The following is a 17,222-nucleotide window of genomic DNA, read 5'->3' as shown; positions in this document are numbered from 1 at the left end:
GTAATTTCTTTTGACCTATCTTCAGATTTACTGAAAAGTTCCTCAACTCTGTTGTAATACCTATTGAAGGTATTCTTTCAACTCTGTTACTGTGCTTTTCTTAGCATTTCCATTTTTCTCTTCAAGTTTCCATCTCTTGAAATTCTCTGTTCATTCATTTTGTAAATCTTTTCCTTTAAAGCTTTAATATATGAACCATAGTTTTAAATTCCCTGTCCAATAATTTAATCAGTCATGGTTTCTTTTGACTGTTTTGTCAGTTGATAGTGGGTTGTCTTAGTCTTACCTTTTTGGATATTTCATAATGTTTGATTGAAAGTGAGTGCTGCCAGCATGATCCTTTTTGCCCCTTCTGAACAGGCAAAAGGACTAGCTCAGGAGGTGGTATTTTCTCAGGTGATGTGTAAGGATTTCCAAACAAGTCATTCTAGAAGTTCTGAGGCAGGGCTTCCCTGGTGGCGCAGTGGTTGAGAGTCTGCCTGCCAATGCAGGGGACACGGGTTCGTACCCCGGTCCAGGAAGATCCCACATGCCGCAGAGTGGCATGAGCCGTGGCCGCTGAGCCTGTGCGTCCGGAGCCTGTGCTCCGCAGCGGGGGAGGCCACAACAGTGAGAGGCCCGCGTACTGCAAAAAAAAAAAGAAGAAGAAGTTCTGAGGCAGGTCAGATCTTTAATAACAATACCTTTCTTTTTCCTCTATTTCAGTTCTGCCTTCATATCTCTGCCTTTACCCAAAAGCTGTAGAAAATGAACAAATGCCAGGTGAGTTGTTTGTTTATTCCCAATTTTATTTTTCTGTGCATTTGAGGAAGTTTATAAGGACCTAGAAAATGAAATAGAAAGGTATAAATGAGTAAAACTCAGGAAAACATAGTAAGAATAATCAATACCAGCAGCCAAAAAGTAAATCAAGTTAATTAAGTGTCTTGCATTGATTATGAATACCATTTCCTTGGTTCTCTAATATTAGGTCTGAATAAATTTTATGGACTTTCATATAGATGGTGTTTTGAACAGCATCCCCAGGAAAAAAAATTAAACAGCTTATTATTTTGTCTCTGGTTATTTCATATAGCATTCTTCAGGGTACTATAGCGTGTATTTTATTTTTCTGGTCAGATTAGCATGATGCTAGAGAACTCACTAAATATCCGGATGTGTATTTAAATTCTCCCGCTAATTTCCATGAGTTCCATTGTCATTACTTTCTTGAATGGCATTGCAGAATGCATTTGTACATATTTACACATGTATAAGTATAGCTTATTATAAGATAGCATATTAATCATACTGTTCTGTTTATATGTGTTTTGTTTTACTTTTAATGAATAGACTTAACTTTTTAGAGCAGTTTTGGGCTTATGGAAAATTTAAGTGAAAAGTACAGTTCCCATATACTCCTTTTCTCCCTCTGAACAGTTTCCCCTGTTACTAACATCTTGCATTAATGTGGTATACCTGTTAGAGTTGATGAGCCAATATTGATACTTCAAGTAAAGTCCATAGTTTACATTAGGATTTGCTTTTGGTGGTGTGCATTCTGTGCGTTTTGACAAATACATAATGATGTGTATCCACCATTATCGTATCTTACAGAATAGTTTCACTGCCCACAAAATCCCCTGTGCTCCATCTATTCATCCCTCCCCACCTTTCCTTGAGCACCTGGAAACCACTGATTTTTTTTTTTTTTTTTTTTTTTTACTGTCCCCCTAGTTTTGCCTTTTCTAGAACATCATACAGTTGGAATCAGTCAGTATGTAGCCTTTTCAAATTGGTTTCTTTCACTTAGTAATACGCATTTAAAGTTCCTCCATGTGTTTTCATGGCTTGATAGCTCATTTCTTTTTATCACTGAATAATGTTCCATTGTCTGGATGTACTACCATTTATTTACCCATTCAGCAATTGAAGGACATCTTGGTTGCTGCCAAGTTTTGACAATTATGGATTAAGCTGCTATAAACATCTCTGTGCCGTGTTTTGTGTGGATATAAGTTGATCATTTGGGTACATGCTAAGGAACACAATTGCCAGTGTGTACAGCAAGAATATGTGTAGTTTTGTGAGAAACGGCCAGACTCTCTTCCAGAGTAGCTCTAACATTTGCACTCCCACCAGCAGTGAGTGAGAGTTCCTGTTGCTCCACATCCTCGTCAGCATGTGGTGTCGTCAGTGTTGTGAACTTTGGCCACTTTTTTAAAAAAATTATTATTATTATTATTTATTTTTGCGATACACGGGCCTCTCGCTGCTGTGGCCTCTCCCGCTGCGGAGCACAGGCTCCGGACGCGCAGGCGCAGCAGCCATGGCTCACGGGCCCAGCCGCTCCACGGCATGTGGGAACTTCCCGGACCGGGGCACGAACCCGTGTCCCCTGCATCGGCAGGCGGACTCTCAACCACTGTGCCACCAGGGAAGCCCCTTTTTAATTATTTTATATTCATTTATTTATTTATTTAGGCTGCGCCGGGTCTTAGTTGTGACATGCGGGCTTCTTAGTTGCGGCATGTGTGCGGGATCTAGTTCCCCAGCTGGGGATCAAACCTGGGCCCCCTGCATTGTGAGCGTGGAGTCTTACCCACTGGACCACCAGGGAAGTCCGGAACTTTGGCCCTTTAATAGGCATTTAACAGTGTTTTATTGTTGTTGTAATTTATAATTCTCTGATGATATGACATGATGTTGAGTATCTTCACATGTGTTTATTTGCCACCTGTATATCTTCTTTAGTGAGGTGTCTGTTAAGGTCTTTGGCCCTTTTAAAAAATTTATTTTATTGAAGTACAGTTGATTTACAATATTGTGTTAATTTCTGCTGTAGAGCAAAGTAATTCAGTTATATATACATTGTTTTTTTTAAATATTCTTTTCCATTATGGTTTATCATAGGATATTGAATATAGTTTCCTGTTCCATACAGTAGGACCTTGTTGTTTACCTAATAGCTTACATCTGCTAACCCCAACCTCCCACTGCATCTCTCTCCCAACCCGTGATTCTGTTTCTGTTTCACAGAAAGGTTCATTTGTGTCATATCTTAGATTCCACATATAAGTGATATCATATGATACTTGTCTTTCTCTGAGTTATTTCACTTAGTATTGTAATCTCTAGGTCCATCCATGTTGCTGCAAATGGCATTTTTTCGTTCTTTTTTATGGCTGAATAGTATTCCATTGTATATATGTACTATATCTTTATCCATTCCTCTGTCAATGGACAGCTAGGTTGCTTCCATGTCTTGGCTATTGTGAATAGTGCTGCTATGAACATAGGGGTGCATGTATCTTTTTGAATTATAGTTTTGTCTGGTGATATGTGCCCAGGAGTGGGATTGCTGGATCATATGGTAATTCTATTTTTAGTTTTCTGAGGGACCTCCATACTGTTTTCCATACTGGCTGCACTTTGGCCCATTTTTAAATCAGGTTGTTTGTTTTCATATTGTTGAGTTTTGAGAGTTCTTTATATATTTCAGATATCAATCCTTTATCAGGTATGTGTTTCGCAAAGATGTCTTTGTCTTTTCATTCTCTTGGTTATGTGTGTTTTTATCACTCAATAACATATTTTTGAAGTCTTTCCATATCAGAGCATAGAGTTTTCTCATTTTTTTCTGATTTTTTTTATTGTGTAATGTAATATGTATACAGATGAGTGTATAAAGCATTATAATACTCTTTATACATGTTATAACATGTATAAAAATATGTATACATTAAAGAATAAATGGGCACTCACATTAAGAAATAGAACATTATCTGTTCTTTTTAAAAAGTATTTATTTATTTGGTCGTGCTAGGTCTTAGTGTGGGCTCCTTAGTTGTAGCAGGTGGGCTTCTTAGTTGCGGCTCTCCAGCTCCTTAGTTGTGGCATGCAAACTCTTAGTTGTGGCATGCATGTGGGATTTAGTTCCCTGACCAGGGATCGAACCCGGGCCCCCTGCATATTGGGAGCATGGAGTCTTAATCACTGTGCCACCAGGGAAGTCCTTATCTGTTCTTTATGATACATTCTCTGATTGAATCCTGCTAGTAGGTAGCCACTATCTTGACATTTTTGTTATTTATTCCCTTGCTTTCCTCAAAGATTTTACCATGTATGTATATATCCCTAATCAATACAAAATTCAGTTTTGAAAAACTATAACTGTGATTTATATTGCATAATTTTTTGTCTGATTGGTGGAGTTTTTTTTCTTTTTCTAGATGTATACAATCTAAAAGATGTCCTTTTATGTACCCATGTTTCCTTTAGCAAGACTTAAGATTTTTGTCATTGTTTTTTCAAGATATATTAGCCAGTGTTAGCTATAGAGAGGTGAAACCACTCATGCATTGTTTGTGGTAGTAAAAAGTGGTACAGACTTACTGGGGAGCAATGTGGCAAAACTTATCAAGCAAGCACAAATCTAATTGTGTGTAGAAATTCTGCTACTATTGAATAAAGGCGCCTAGGAGATGAGCTGAATAGAGTCCCTGAGTCATAGTCTGGCTTCAGTTTTTCTGAGAGTTTACAAAAATCTCATTTGGAGAAGTCATTGGCAAGGTCATGAAAAACATAGGAAAACATAGGGCTCACATGGTTGGACCATCTGGCAGGGTCAGAGTGTAAATCAGGTATTGAATGTCTGACAAGAATATAATTAGAGTGAGTGGGCTGCTCAGTGTTCTCTGCTTCTTAGCTCACTAGTCAACTGCCAACTCTCAGGAGTAGATCAAAGCAGAGTACTTCTGTGAGACGAAATGAGTGTCCTCATGTGATCCAAGGCAGCCTGGTATGGAGGGGAGAGATAGATGTCATCAGGACTTGTTCAAGACAAGCCAAACCAAAGTTAAACCAACCCCAACAGATAAGAAGCTGGGCCAGGATCACCAAGGTATTCTGCCCTCAGGTTAACAAGGTGATCCAATGTCACTAGACATCTTAAGACAGCCCTCAAAATACCTGCTTTTGAATCACACTATTCCAATCTGTATGACAAACAATTTAGTATTAATGGAGAATCACTACCATTCTGCAATCTCCTTCAGACTCCTCCTAGGGATTTCCTTCACCTTTCCTATTGATCTTTTGTTTGCCTTTTCCCCTGTCTTTGTCTTTTTTGAATTACTATTTTATTGGAGTAGATTCTTCAGTAGCTTCTTGAGAGAAAGGGTATGTGAGAAATAATATTTTTTTAAACTTTGCTTTTCTGAAAGTGTCTTCATTCTGATCTGATACTTGGTTGATAGATAATATGAAGGTGGATTTGTCCATTCTTCACTTTAGTTCTGTCCGTTTTTGCTTGATGTAATTTGAAGCAGTATTGAGTTCATGTGCATTTATTGAGTGCATGCACACTTACGATTTTTCTACCTTCCAGATGGATTTACCGTTCTATCATTTTGGGATGTCCCTCTTTATCTCTGGTCATACCCCTTGTTTGATTTAAATATAGCCATACCTACCTTTTTTTTATATATATATTGGAGTATATTTGACTTACAATGTTGTGTTTCAGGTGTACAGCAAAGTGATTTAGTTAAACATACATATATCTATTCTTTTTCAGATTCTATTCCCATATAGGTTATTAGAGTACACTGTGCTATACAGTAGATCCTTGTTGATTATCTTTTTTAAAAATTATTGATTGATTGATTGATTGATTGATTGATTTTGGTTGCGCCTGGTCTTAGTTGCAGCATGCAGGATCCTCGTTGCAGCACACAGGATCTTTAGTTGTGGCATGCGGACTTCTTAGTTGCAGCATGCATGTGGGATCTAGTTCCCCGACCAGGGATCGAACCCAGGCCCCCTGCATTGGGAGCGCGGAGTCTTACCCACTGGACCACCAGGGAAGTCCCTGATTATCCACTTGATTTTATTTTGTTTACTTTTTAAAAATACATCTTTATTGGAGTATAATTGCTTCACAATACTGTGTTAGTTTCAGTTGTACAACAAAGTTTATCAGCCATATGCATACATATATCCCCATATCCACTCCCTCTTGAGCCTCCCTCCCACCCTCCCTATCCCACCCCTCTAGGTCGTCACATAGCACCGAGCTGATCTCCCTGTGCTATGCGGCTGCTTCCCAGTAGCTATCTGCTTCACATCTGGTAGTGTATATATGTTGATGCTGCTCTCATTTCGCCCTAGCTTCCCTCTCCCCTCCCCATGTCCTCAACTCCATTCTCTGTGTCTATGTTTATTCCTGCCCTGCCACTAGGTTCATGAGTACCTTTTTTTTTTTTTAGATTCCGTATATATGTGTTAGCGTATGGTATTTGTTTTTCTCTTGCTGACTTACTTCACTCTGTATGACAGACTCTAGGTCTATCCACCTCACTACAAGTAACTCAATTTCGTTTCTTTTTATGGCTGAGTAATATTCCATTGTATATATGTGCCACATCTTCTTTATCCATTCATCTGTTGATGGACATTTAGGTTGGTTCCACGTCCTGGTTATTGTGAATAGTGCTGCAATGAACATTTTGGTACATGTCTCTTTTTGAATTATGGTTTTCTCAGGGTATATACCCAGTAGTGCGATGGCTGGGTCATATGGTAGTTCAATTTTTAGTTTTTTAAGGAACCTCCATACTGTTCTCCCTAGTAGTTGTATCAGTTTACATTCTCACGAACAATACAGCAGGGTTCCCTTTTCACCACACCCTTTCCAGCATTTACTGTGTCTAGATTTTTTGATAATGGCCATTCTGACCAGTGTAAGGTGATACCTCATTGTAGTTTTAATTGCATTTCTCTAATAATTAGTGATGTTGACCATCTTTTCATGTGCCTCTTGGCCATCTCTGTGTCTTCTTTGGTGAAATGTCTATTTAGGTCTTCCGCCCCTTTTTTAATTGGGTTGTTTGTTTTTTTTCATATTGAGCTCCATGAGTGGTTTGTATATTTTAGAGATTAATCCTCTGTCTGTTGTTTCACTTGCAGGTATTTTCTCCCATTCTGAGGGTTGTCTTTCATCTTCTTTATGGTTTCCTTTGCTGTGCAAAAGGTTTTAAGTTTAATTAGGCCTCATTTGTTTATTTTTGTTTTTATTTTTATTACTCCAGGAGGTGGGTCAAAAAAGATCTTGCTGTGGTTTATGTCAAAAAGTGTTTTTCCTATGTTTTTCTCTAAGAGTTTTATAGTGTCTGATCTTACATTTAGGTCTTTAATCCATTTTGAGTTTATTTTTGTGTATGGTGTTAGGTAGTGTTCTAATTTCACTCTTGTACATGTAGCTGTCCAGTTTTCCCAGCACCACTTATTGAAGAGGCTGTCTTTTCTCCATTGTATGTTTTTGCCTCCTTTGTCATAAATTAGGTGACTATATGTGATTGGGTTTATTGCTGGGCATTCTATCCTGTACCATTGATCTATATTTCTCTTTTTGTGCCAGTACCATTCTCTCTTGATTACTTTAGCTTTGTAGTATAGTTTGAAGTTGGGGAGCCTGATTTCTCCAGCTCCGTTTTTCTTTCTCAAGATTGCTTTAGCTATTCGGGGTCTTTTGTGTTTCCATACGAATTATAAGATTTTTTGTTCTAATTCTGTGAAGAATGCCATTGATAGTTTGATAGGGATTGCATTGAATCTGTAGATTGCTTTGGGTAGTGTAGTCATTTTCACAATATTGATTCTTCCAGTCCAAGAACATGCTATATTTCTCCATCTGTTTATGTTGTCTTTGGTTTCTTTCATCAGTGTATTTCAGTTTTCAAAGTACAAGTCTTTCCCCTCCTTAGGTAAGTTTATTCCTAGGTATTTTATTCTTTTTGTTGCAGTGGTAAATGGGAGTGTTTCCTTAATATCTCTTTCTGATTTTTCAATGTTAGGGTATAGGAATACCAGAGATTTCTGTGCATTAATTTTGTATCCTTACCAAATTCATTGATTAGTTCTAGTAATTTTCTGGTAGCATCTTTAGGATTTTCTGTGTATGTATCATGTCATCTGCAAACAGTGACAGTTTTACTTTTTATTTTCCAATTTGTATTCCTTTTATTTCTTCTTCTCTGATTGCCGTGGCTGTGACTTCCAAAACTATGTTGAATAAGAGTGGTGAGTGTGGACATCCTTGTCTTGTTCCTGATCTTAGTGGAAATGCTTTCAGTTTTTCACATTGAGTATGATGTTTGCTGTGGGTTTGTCATATATGGCCCTTATTATGTTGAGGTAGGTTTGCTCTATGCCCATTTTCTGGACAGTTTTTATTATAAATGGGTATTGAATTTTGTGACAAGGTTTTTCTGCATCTATTGAGATGATCCTATGGTTTTTATTCCTTAATTTGTTAATATGGTGTATCATATTGATTGATTTCTGTATATTGTAGAATCCTTGCATCCCTGGAATAAATCCCATTTGATCATGGTGTATGATCCTTTTAATATGTACTTGGATTCTGTTTGCTAGTATTTTCTTCAGGATTTTTGCATCTGTGTTCATCAGTGATATTAGTCTATAATTTTCTTTTTTTTTGTGATACCTTTTTCTGGTTTTGGTTTCAGCGTAAAGGTGGCTTGTAGAATGAATTTGGGAGTGTTCTTCCCTCTGCAATTTTTTGGAAGAGTATGAGAAAGATTGGTGTTAGCTCTTCTCTAAATGTTTGATAGAAATCGTCTGTGCAGCCATCTGGTCCAGGACTTTTGTTTGTTGGAAGATTTTAAATTACGGTTTCAATTTCATTACTTGTGGTAGGTTTGTTTATATTTTCTAATTCTTCCTGGTTCAGTCTTGGAAAATTGTACCTTTACAAGAATTTGTCCATTTCTTTGTGGTTGTCCATTTTATTGGCATATAGCTGCTTGTAGTAGTCTCTTACAATCCTTTGTATTTCTGTGGTGTCAGTTGTGATTTCTCCTTTATCATTTCTAATTTTATTGATTTGCATCCTCTCCCTTTTTTTTTTGGTGGGTCTGGCTAAGGGTTTATCAATTTTGTTTATCTTCTCAAAGAATCAGCTTTTAGTTTTATTGAATTTTGCTATTGTTTTCTGTGTTTCTGTTTCATTAATTTCTGCTCTTTATGATTTTTTTTCCTTCTACTGACTTGGGGTTTTCTTTGTTCTTTTTTCTCTAGTTGTTTTAAGTGTAGGGTCAGATTATTTATTTGAGATTTTTCTTGTTTCTTGAGGTGAGATTGAATTGCTATAAACTTCCTTCTTACAACCGCTTTTGCTGCATCCCATAGGTTTTGGGTCGTCGTATCTTCATTGTTATTTGTTTCTGTGTATTTTTTTATTTTTTCTTTGATTTCTTCAGTGATCTCTTGGTTATATAGTAGCACACTGTTTAGCCTCCATGTATTGTGGTTTTTACAGTTTTTTTCTGGTAATTGATTTCCAATCTCATAGCATTGTGGTCAGAAAAGATACTTGATACGATTTCAATTTTCTTAAATTTTCCAAGGCTTGATTTGTGATCCAAGATGTGATCTATACTGGAGAATGTTCCGTGTGCACTTGAGAAAAAGTGTATTCTGCCACTTTTGGGTGGAATGTTAAATCTGTCTCATCTATTGTGTCATTTAAAGCTTGTGTTCCCTTATTTATTTTCTGTTTGGATGATCTGTCTATTGTTATAAGCGGGGTGTTAAAGTCCACTACTATTATATTGTGTTACTGTCGATTTTCCCTTTCATGGTTGTTAACATTTGCTTTATGTATTGAGGTGCTCCTATGTTGGGTGCATAAATATTTATAATTGTTATATCTTCTTCTTGGATTGATCCCTTGATCATTATGTAGTGTCCTTCCTTGTCTCTTTTATCTGATATGACTATTGCTATTCCAGCTTTCTTTTGATTTCCATTTGCATTGGATATCTTTTTCCATCCCTTCACTTTCAGTCTGTATGTTCCCCTAGGTCTGAAGTGGGTCTCTTGTAGACAGCATATATATGAGTCTTGTTTTTGTATGTACTCAGCCAGTGTGTGTCTTCTGGTTGGGGCATTTAGTCCATTTACATTCAAGGTTATTATCAATATGTATGTTCCTATTACCATTTTCTTAATTGTTGTGGGTTTGTTTTTGTGGGTCTTTTTCTTCTCTTGTGTTTCGTGCCTAGAGAAGTTTCTTTGGCATTTGTTGTAAAGCTGGTTTGGTGGTGCTGAATTCCTTTAACTTTTGCTTGTCTGAAAAGCTTTTGATCTCCATCTAATCTGAATGAGATTCTTGCTGCGTAGAGTAATCTTGGTTGTAGGTTTTTTCTTTCATCACTTTAAGTATATTCTACCACTCCCTTCTGGCCTGCAGAGTTTTTGCTGAAAAATCAGCTGATAACCTTATGGGGATTCCTTTGTATGTTACTTTTTGTTTTGCCCTTGCTGCTTTTAATATTTTTTTTAATTAAATTTTGTTAGTTTGATTAACGTGTCTTGGTGTGTTTCTCCTAGGGTTTATCCTGTATGGGACTCTCTGTGCTTCCTGGACTTCGGTGACTATTCCTTTCCCATAATAGGGAAGTTTTCCACTATAAATCTCTTCAAATATTTTCTCAGACCCTTTCTTTTTCTCTTCTTCTTCTGGGACCCCTATAATTCGAATGTTGGTGCGTTTAGTGTTGTCCCTGAGGTGTCTGATATTGTCTTCAGTTATTTTCATTCTTTTTTCTTTATTCTGTTCCTTGGCAGTTATTCCCACCATTTTGTCTTCCAGCTCACTTACTCTTTCTTCTGCCTCTTTTATTCTGTTGATTGCTTTTTTTAAAAAACTGTGATTAGCATTTAATAATTCAGAGAAAGCCTGAGGCCTTCCTGAAGAATCACCTGGAGATTGAACTTCGAACAGCCATAATGAAGAGATAACTACACCACAACCAGTGGTGGTAATTAAATATGTAAAATTTTCGTAGAATGGAGATAAATGAGAAATACAAGGTAAACAGTAGAGTGTATAATGACTATGTGATCTTGTTATGGATTCCTTCTACTGTAGTTTTCATTTCAGTTATTGTGTTGTTCATCTGTGTTTGTTTGTTCTTTAGTTCTTCTAGATCTTTGTTAAACATTTCCTGTATTTTCTCAGTCCATGCCTCCATTCTATTTCTGAGATTCTGAATCATCTTTACTTTCATTACTCTGATTTCTTTTTCAGGTAGATTGCCTATTTCCTCTTCATTTATTTGATCTTGTAGGTTTTTACCTTGCTTCATTTGTGACATATTTTTTTGCTCTCTTTTTTTTTTTTTTTTTTTTTCTGATTGGTGGGATTGTGTTCCTGTCTTACTGTTTGTTTGGCCTGAAGCTTCCAACACTATAGTTTGTAGGCTGTTGGGTAGGGCTGGGTCTTGGTGCCGATATGATGACCTCCGGGCGACTTCAATGAATATTCCTTGGGGTCTGACGTTCTCTGTCGGTACAGTGGTTCAGATTCAGAGCTCCCACCGCTGGAGCTTCGGCCCAGCCCCCAACTAATGACTCAAGATCCCGCAAGCCGTGCATGGTGGGAAAAAAAGAAAAGAACAATAACAAAGAGTTCAAAAATAAATTTAGGCTAGGAAATTAATAGATATGTTAGAAAGAATATAAAAGTAAAAATGTAACAACAACTGGAAGGTAAAACAACCTCAATAGTAAAAAAGAGAAAAAAAAAAAGTGGAAAAGGCCTTGGCTGTGGAGGGTGGGGCCTATGCAGGGGCGGGGTTTGTGTGGTAGGTGGGGCCTATGGTTAGGACCTACAGGGCTGGAAAAGGCCCTGGGCGGTGTGGGGGGTGGAGCTTAAGCTCAACGGAACAGAAGGGGCCAAGGCATGCCTCTCGTCTCAGAGAGCGGGGGACCCCACCTGGGAGTCCAGCAGGCTTCCTGGGCCTGAGTGGGCGGGTCTGTGCTTTCCACTCTTCTCCTGCTCCTCTGGTCCTGGAGGGCCTCTCCCACCTGCGTTCTCCCCCCGACCTCCTGTTCTCCCCCAGCTTTCTTTCTATGCCCCCAGGATCCACGCGGCCTGGAGGGGTCTTTGGAGGGTGGGGGACCCGGCATGGGAGCTCAGCAGGCTTCCTGGACCAGAGCTGGTGGGGCCAATGCCTTCCGCTCCTCTCCCGCTCCTCTGGTCCTGGAGGGCCCCTCCTTCCTGCTTCTCCTGTTCTCCCCTGACCTGCCTCCTTGGCCCTAGGACCAACGCGGCCCAGAGGGGGCCTCTGAAGGCATAGGACCTGGCCCGAGATCTGGGCAGACTTCTCCGGCCGATTGGGCAGGGGAAATGCTGGGCGCACTCCCCCCTGCTCTGAGCCCCCAAGGGTCCTTCCAGGCACGGGAACCCCTCCCCCACTCTCAGCCACCCCTCAGGGTGCTGGTCCTGTCTGGCCTCCACTTCTCCTCCCCGCTCAGTCCCCCCACGTCCTACCGGTTTGCTTGGGCATTCCTCCCGTCTCCTTGGGCTTCAAGGTCCCCCACCAGTGTCTGGCAGGTGCCCTAGTTGTGGGGAGATGTGAACTCTGCGTCGTCCCGCACCGCCATCTTGACTCCGCCCCCCTGTTATAGAGTAGTGTGTATATGTTAATCCCAGCCTCCTAATTTATCCCTCTCCCCACCTTTCCACTTTGGTAACCATAAATTTGTTTTCTAAGTCTGTGAGTCTTTCTGTTTTGTAAATAAGTTCATTTGTATCATTTTTTTAGATTTCACATGTGTGATTTCATATATTTTTCTTTCTCTGACTTACTTCACTTAGTATGATAATCTCTGGATCCATCTGTGTTGCTTCCAATGGCTTTATTTCATTCTTTTTTTGGCTGAGTAATATTCCTGTGTGTGTGTGTGTGTACCACGTCGTCTTTATCCGTTCCTCTGTTGATGGACACTGAGGTTGCTTCCACGTCTTGGCTTTTGTAAGTAGTGCTGCAGTGAACACTGGGGTGCACGCGTCTTTTTGAAGTATGCTTTTCTTTGGATATATGCCAAGGAGTGGGATTGCTGGGTCATGTGGTAGCTCTATTTTTAGTTTTTTAAGGAACCTCTGTGCTGTTCTCCGTAGTGGCAGTACCAATTTAAAATTCCCACCAGCAGTGTAGGAGGGTTCTCTTTTCTCCACAGACTCTCCAGCATCTGTTGTTTGTAGACTTTTTGATGATGGCCATTCTGAATGTTCTGAGGTGATACCTCGTTGTAGATTTGATTTGCATTTCTTTAATAATTAGCAATGTTGAGCATTTTTTTCACATGCTTTTTGGCATTTTATATGTCTTCTTCGGAAAAATGTCTGTTTCGATCTTCTGCCCATTCTTTGATTGGGTGGTGTTTTTGCTCTGGAGCTGCATGAGCTGTTTGTATATTTTGGAGATTAATCCCTTGTTGGTTGCTTTGTTTGCAAGTATTTTCTCCCATTCTGTGGGTTGCCTTTTTGTTTATGGTTCCCTTGGCTGTGCAAAAGCTTTTAACTTTACTTAGGTCCCATTTGTTTATTGTTTTATTTTCATTCCTCTAGGAAGTGGATCAAAAAAGGTACTGCTGCCATTTATGTCCGAGTTCTGCCTGTTTTCCTCCAAGAGTTTTATGGTATCTGGCCTTACATTTAGCTCTTCAATCTACTTTGAGTTTGTTTTTGTGTATGGTGTTAGAGAATGTTTTAATGTCATTCTCTGACGTGTAGCTGTCCAGTTTTCCCAGCACCATTTTTTTTTTTTCTCGGTACGCAGGCCTCTCACTGCTGCGGCCTCTCCCGTTGCAGAGCCCAGGCTCCAGATGCGCAGGCTTAGCGGCCATGGCTCACAGGCCTAGCCGCTCCACGGCATGTGGGATCTTCCTCGACCGGGGCATGAACCCGTGTCCCCTGCATTGGCAGGCGAACTCTCAACAACTGCGCCATCAGGGAAGCCCCCCAGCACCATTTATTGAAGAGACTGTCTTTTCTCCTTTGTATGTTTTTGCCTCCTTTGTCATAGATTAATTGACCATAGGTGCGTGGGTTTATCTCTGGGTTTTGTATCCTGTTGCACTGATCTATATTTCTGTTTTTCTGCCAGTACCATACTGGTTTGATTACTGTATCTTTGTAGTATAGTCTGAAGTCAGGGAGCCTGATTCCTCCAGCTCTGTTTTTCTTTATCCGGATTGTTTTGGCTATTCTGCATCTTTTTGTGTTTCCATACAAATTAAAAAAATTTTTTCCTACTTCTGTGAAAAAATGCCATTGGTAATTTGATAAGGATTGCATTGAATCTGTAGATTGCTTTAGGTAGTATGGTCATTTTGACAGTATTGATTCTTCCACTCCAAGACCATGGTATAGCTCTCCATCTGTGTCATCTTTGATTTCTTTCATCAGTATCTTATAGTTTTCTCAATACAGGTCTTTTGCCTCCTTAGGTAGGTTTATTCCTAGGTATTTTATTCTTTTTGATGAGATGGTAAATGGAATTGTTTCCTTAATTTCTTTGTGATCTTTCGTTTTTAGTGTATAGGAATGCAATAAATTTCTGTGTATCAATTTTGTATCCTGCAACTTTACCAGATTCATTGATGAGCTCTAGTAGTTTTCTGGTAGGATTTTCTGAGTATAGTATCATGTCATCTGCAAACAGTGACAGTTTTACTTCTTGTTTTCCAATGTGGATTCCTTTTATTTCTTTTTATTCTCCTATTGCTGGGACTAGGACTTCCAAAACTATGTTGAATAATAGTGGCGAGAGTGGACATCCTTGTCTTGTTCCTGATCTTAGAGGAAATGCTTTCAGTTTTTCACCATTGAGAATGATGTTAGCTGTGGGTTTGTCGTATATGGCCTTTATTATGTTGAGGTAGGTTCCCTCTATGCCCATTTTCTGGAGAGATTTTTATCATAAATGGGTGTTGAATTTTGTCAAAAGCATTTTCTGCATCTATCTTTTTTCAGTTTGTTTTTTGTTTGGTTTTTTTAATGTGGACCATTTTTAAAGTCTTCATTGAATTTGTTACAATATTGCTTCTGTTTTTTATGTTTTTTTTGTTTTGTTTTGTGGCCACGAAGCATGTAGGATCTTAGCTCCCCAACCAGGGATTGAACCTGCACCCCCTGCATTGGAAGGCAAAGTCTTAACCTCTACACCACCAGGGAAATCCCTTTTTCTGCATCTATTGAGATCATGCGGTTTTTATTCTTCAAGTTGTTAATGTGGCATATTCTTCAGGTTGTTAATTCGGTGATTTGCAGATATTGAAAAATCCTTGCATCCCTGGGATAAATCCCACTTGATCATGATCCTTTTAATGTATTGTTGGATTTGGTTTGCTACTATTTTGTTGAATTTTTGCATCTATGTTCATGAGTGATATTGGCCTGTAGTTTTCTTTTTTTTTTGTGGTATCTTTGTCTGGTTTTGGTATCAGGGTGATGGTGGCCTTGTAGAATGAGCTTGGGAGTGTTTCTTCCTCTGCAATTTTTTGGAAGAGTTTCAGAAGGATAGATGTTAACTCTTAATGTTTGATAGAATTTGCCTGTGCAGCCATCTGGTTCTGAACTTTTTGTTTATTGGAATTTTTTTAATCACAGTTTCAATTTCAGTACTTGTGATTGGTCTGTTCATGTTTTGTATTTCTTCCTGGTTCAGTCTTGAAGGTTGTACCTTTCTAAGAGTTTGTCCATTTCTTCTAGGTTGTCCATTTAATTGGCGTGTAGTTGCTTGCAATAGTCTCTTATGATCCTTTGTATTTTTGTGGGGTCTGTTGTAACTTTTTCATTTCTAATTTTATTGATTTGAGCACTCTCCCTTTTTTTTTCTTGATGAATCTGGCTAAAGGTTTATCAATTTTGTTTACCTTTTCAGAGAAAGTTTTTAGTTTCATTGATCTTTAATTTTCTTTGTCTCTATTGCATTTATTTTGCTCTGATCTTTATGATTTCTTTCCTTCTGCTAATTCTGTGTTTTGTTTGTTGTTTTTTCTCTAGTTGCTTTAGGTGTAAGGTTAGGTTGTTTTTGTGAGATTTCTCTTGTTTCTTGAGGTAAGAATGTTTTGCTGTAAACTTCCTTTTTAGAACTGCTTTTGTTGTGTCCCATAGGTTTTGGATTGTCATGCTTTTGTCTTCATTTGTCTCTAGGTTTTTCTTGATTTCCTCTTTGATTTCTTCAGTGATCAATTTGTTGTTTAGTAACATATTGTTTAGCCTCCACGTGTTTGTGTTTTTTACAGTTTTTTTCTTGTAGTTGATTTCTAATCTCATAGTGTTGTGTTCAGAAAAGATGTTTGATATGATTTCAATTTTCTTAAATTTACTGAGGCTCGCTTTGCCTCCCAGCATGTGATCTATCCTGGAGAATGTTCCATGTGTCCTTGAGAAGAAAGTGTATTCTGCTACTTTTGGATGGAATACTCTATAAATACCAATAAGTCCATGTGGTCTAATGTGTCATTTAAGGTCTGTGTTTCCTTATGGATTTTGTCTGGATGATCTGTCTATTGATGTAAGTGGGGTGTTCAGGTCCTTCACTATTACTGTATTAACTGTCGATTTCTCCTTTTATAGTTCTTAGTAATTTGCTGTATATATTGAGGTGCTTCTAGGTTGGATGCATATGTGCTTGCAATTGTTATATCTTCTTTTTGGATTGATCTCTTGATCATTATGTACGTCCTTCTTTGTCTCTTGTAACAGTCTTTATTTTAAAGTCTAGTTTGTCTGATATAAGTATTGCTACTCCAGCTTTCTTTTGATTTCCATTTGCATGGAATACCTTTTTGCATCCCCTCACTTATAGTCTGTATGTGTCCCTACATCTGAAGTGGGTCTCTTGTAGACAGCATATATACATGTCTTGTTTTTGTAGCTATTCAGCCAGTCTGTGTCTTTTGGTTGGAGCATTTAATTCATTTAAATTTAAGGTAATTACCGATATGTATGTCCTTATTGCCTTTTTGTTGTTCTGGGGTTGTTTTCTTAGGTCTTTTTTCTTCCCTTCCTCTTTTGTGCTCTTCTCTTGTGATTTGGTGACTATTTTTAGTGTTGTGTTTGGATTCTTTTGTGTGTGTGTATATCTATTGTAGATTTTTGGTTTGTGGGTACAAAAGATTTTGATATATCAGTCTATATGTATACAAAATTGTTTTTAACTTGCTGGGCTTTTAATTTCAAGTCTATTCCCAATACGCTGCATTTGTACTCCTCTTCTCACTGTTGCTGGTTTTGATAGCATATTTTTGTGTGGATGATTTCCTACCTTTATGTTTGCCTTTACTGGTGAGCTTTGCCATTTGTAATTCTCTGGTTTCTAGGTGTGGGTTTTTCTTTCCCGCCTAGAGAACGTTCCTTTAGC

General features: G+C 38.5%; 1 protein-coding gene across 2 annotated transcripts in view; it reads left to right on the top strand.

The window, feature by feature from the left end:
- The window catches only part of ZFP1 (ZFP1 zinc finger protein), a 34,932-nt gene that overhangs the window by 5,732 nt on the left and 11,978 nt on the right, over window positions 1–17,222 (top strand). For both annotated transcript variants that reach the window (XR_014292173.1, XM_082606382.1), the window contains exon 2: window positions 706–762. Coding sequence is in view for 1 of the 2 variants with exons in the window: in XM_082606382.1 (XP_082462508.1) it covers window positions 748–762 (15 nt within the window). In the remaining variant the exon portion in view is untranslated. The remainder of the gene's footprint in view (window positions 1–705; window positions 763–17,222) is intronic.

This window comes from Mesoplodon mirus (assembly GCF_964341445.2).
Source record: "Mesoplodon mirus genome assembly, chromosome: 19".
In the NCBI taxonomy this organism is placed as follows: domain Eukaryota; kingdom Metazoa; phylum Chordata; class Mammalia; order Artiodactyla; family Ziphiidae; genus Mesoplodon; species Mesoplodon mirus.
The sequence above is the reverse complement of the archived record's forward strand: the minus strand, read 5'-3'. Positions and strand labels throughout refer to the sequence as shown.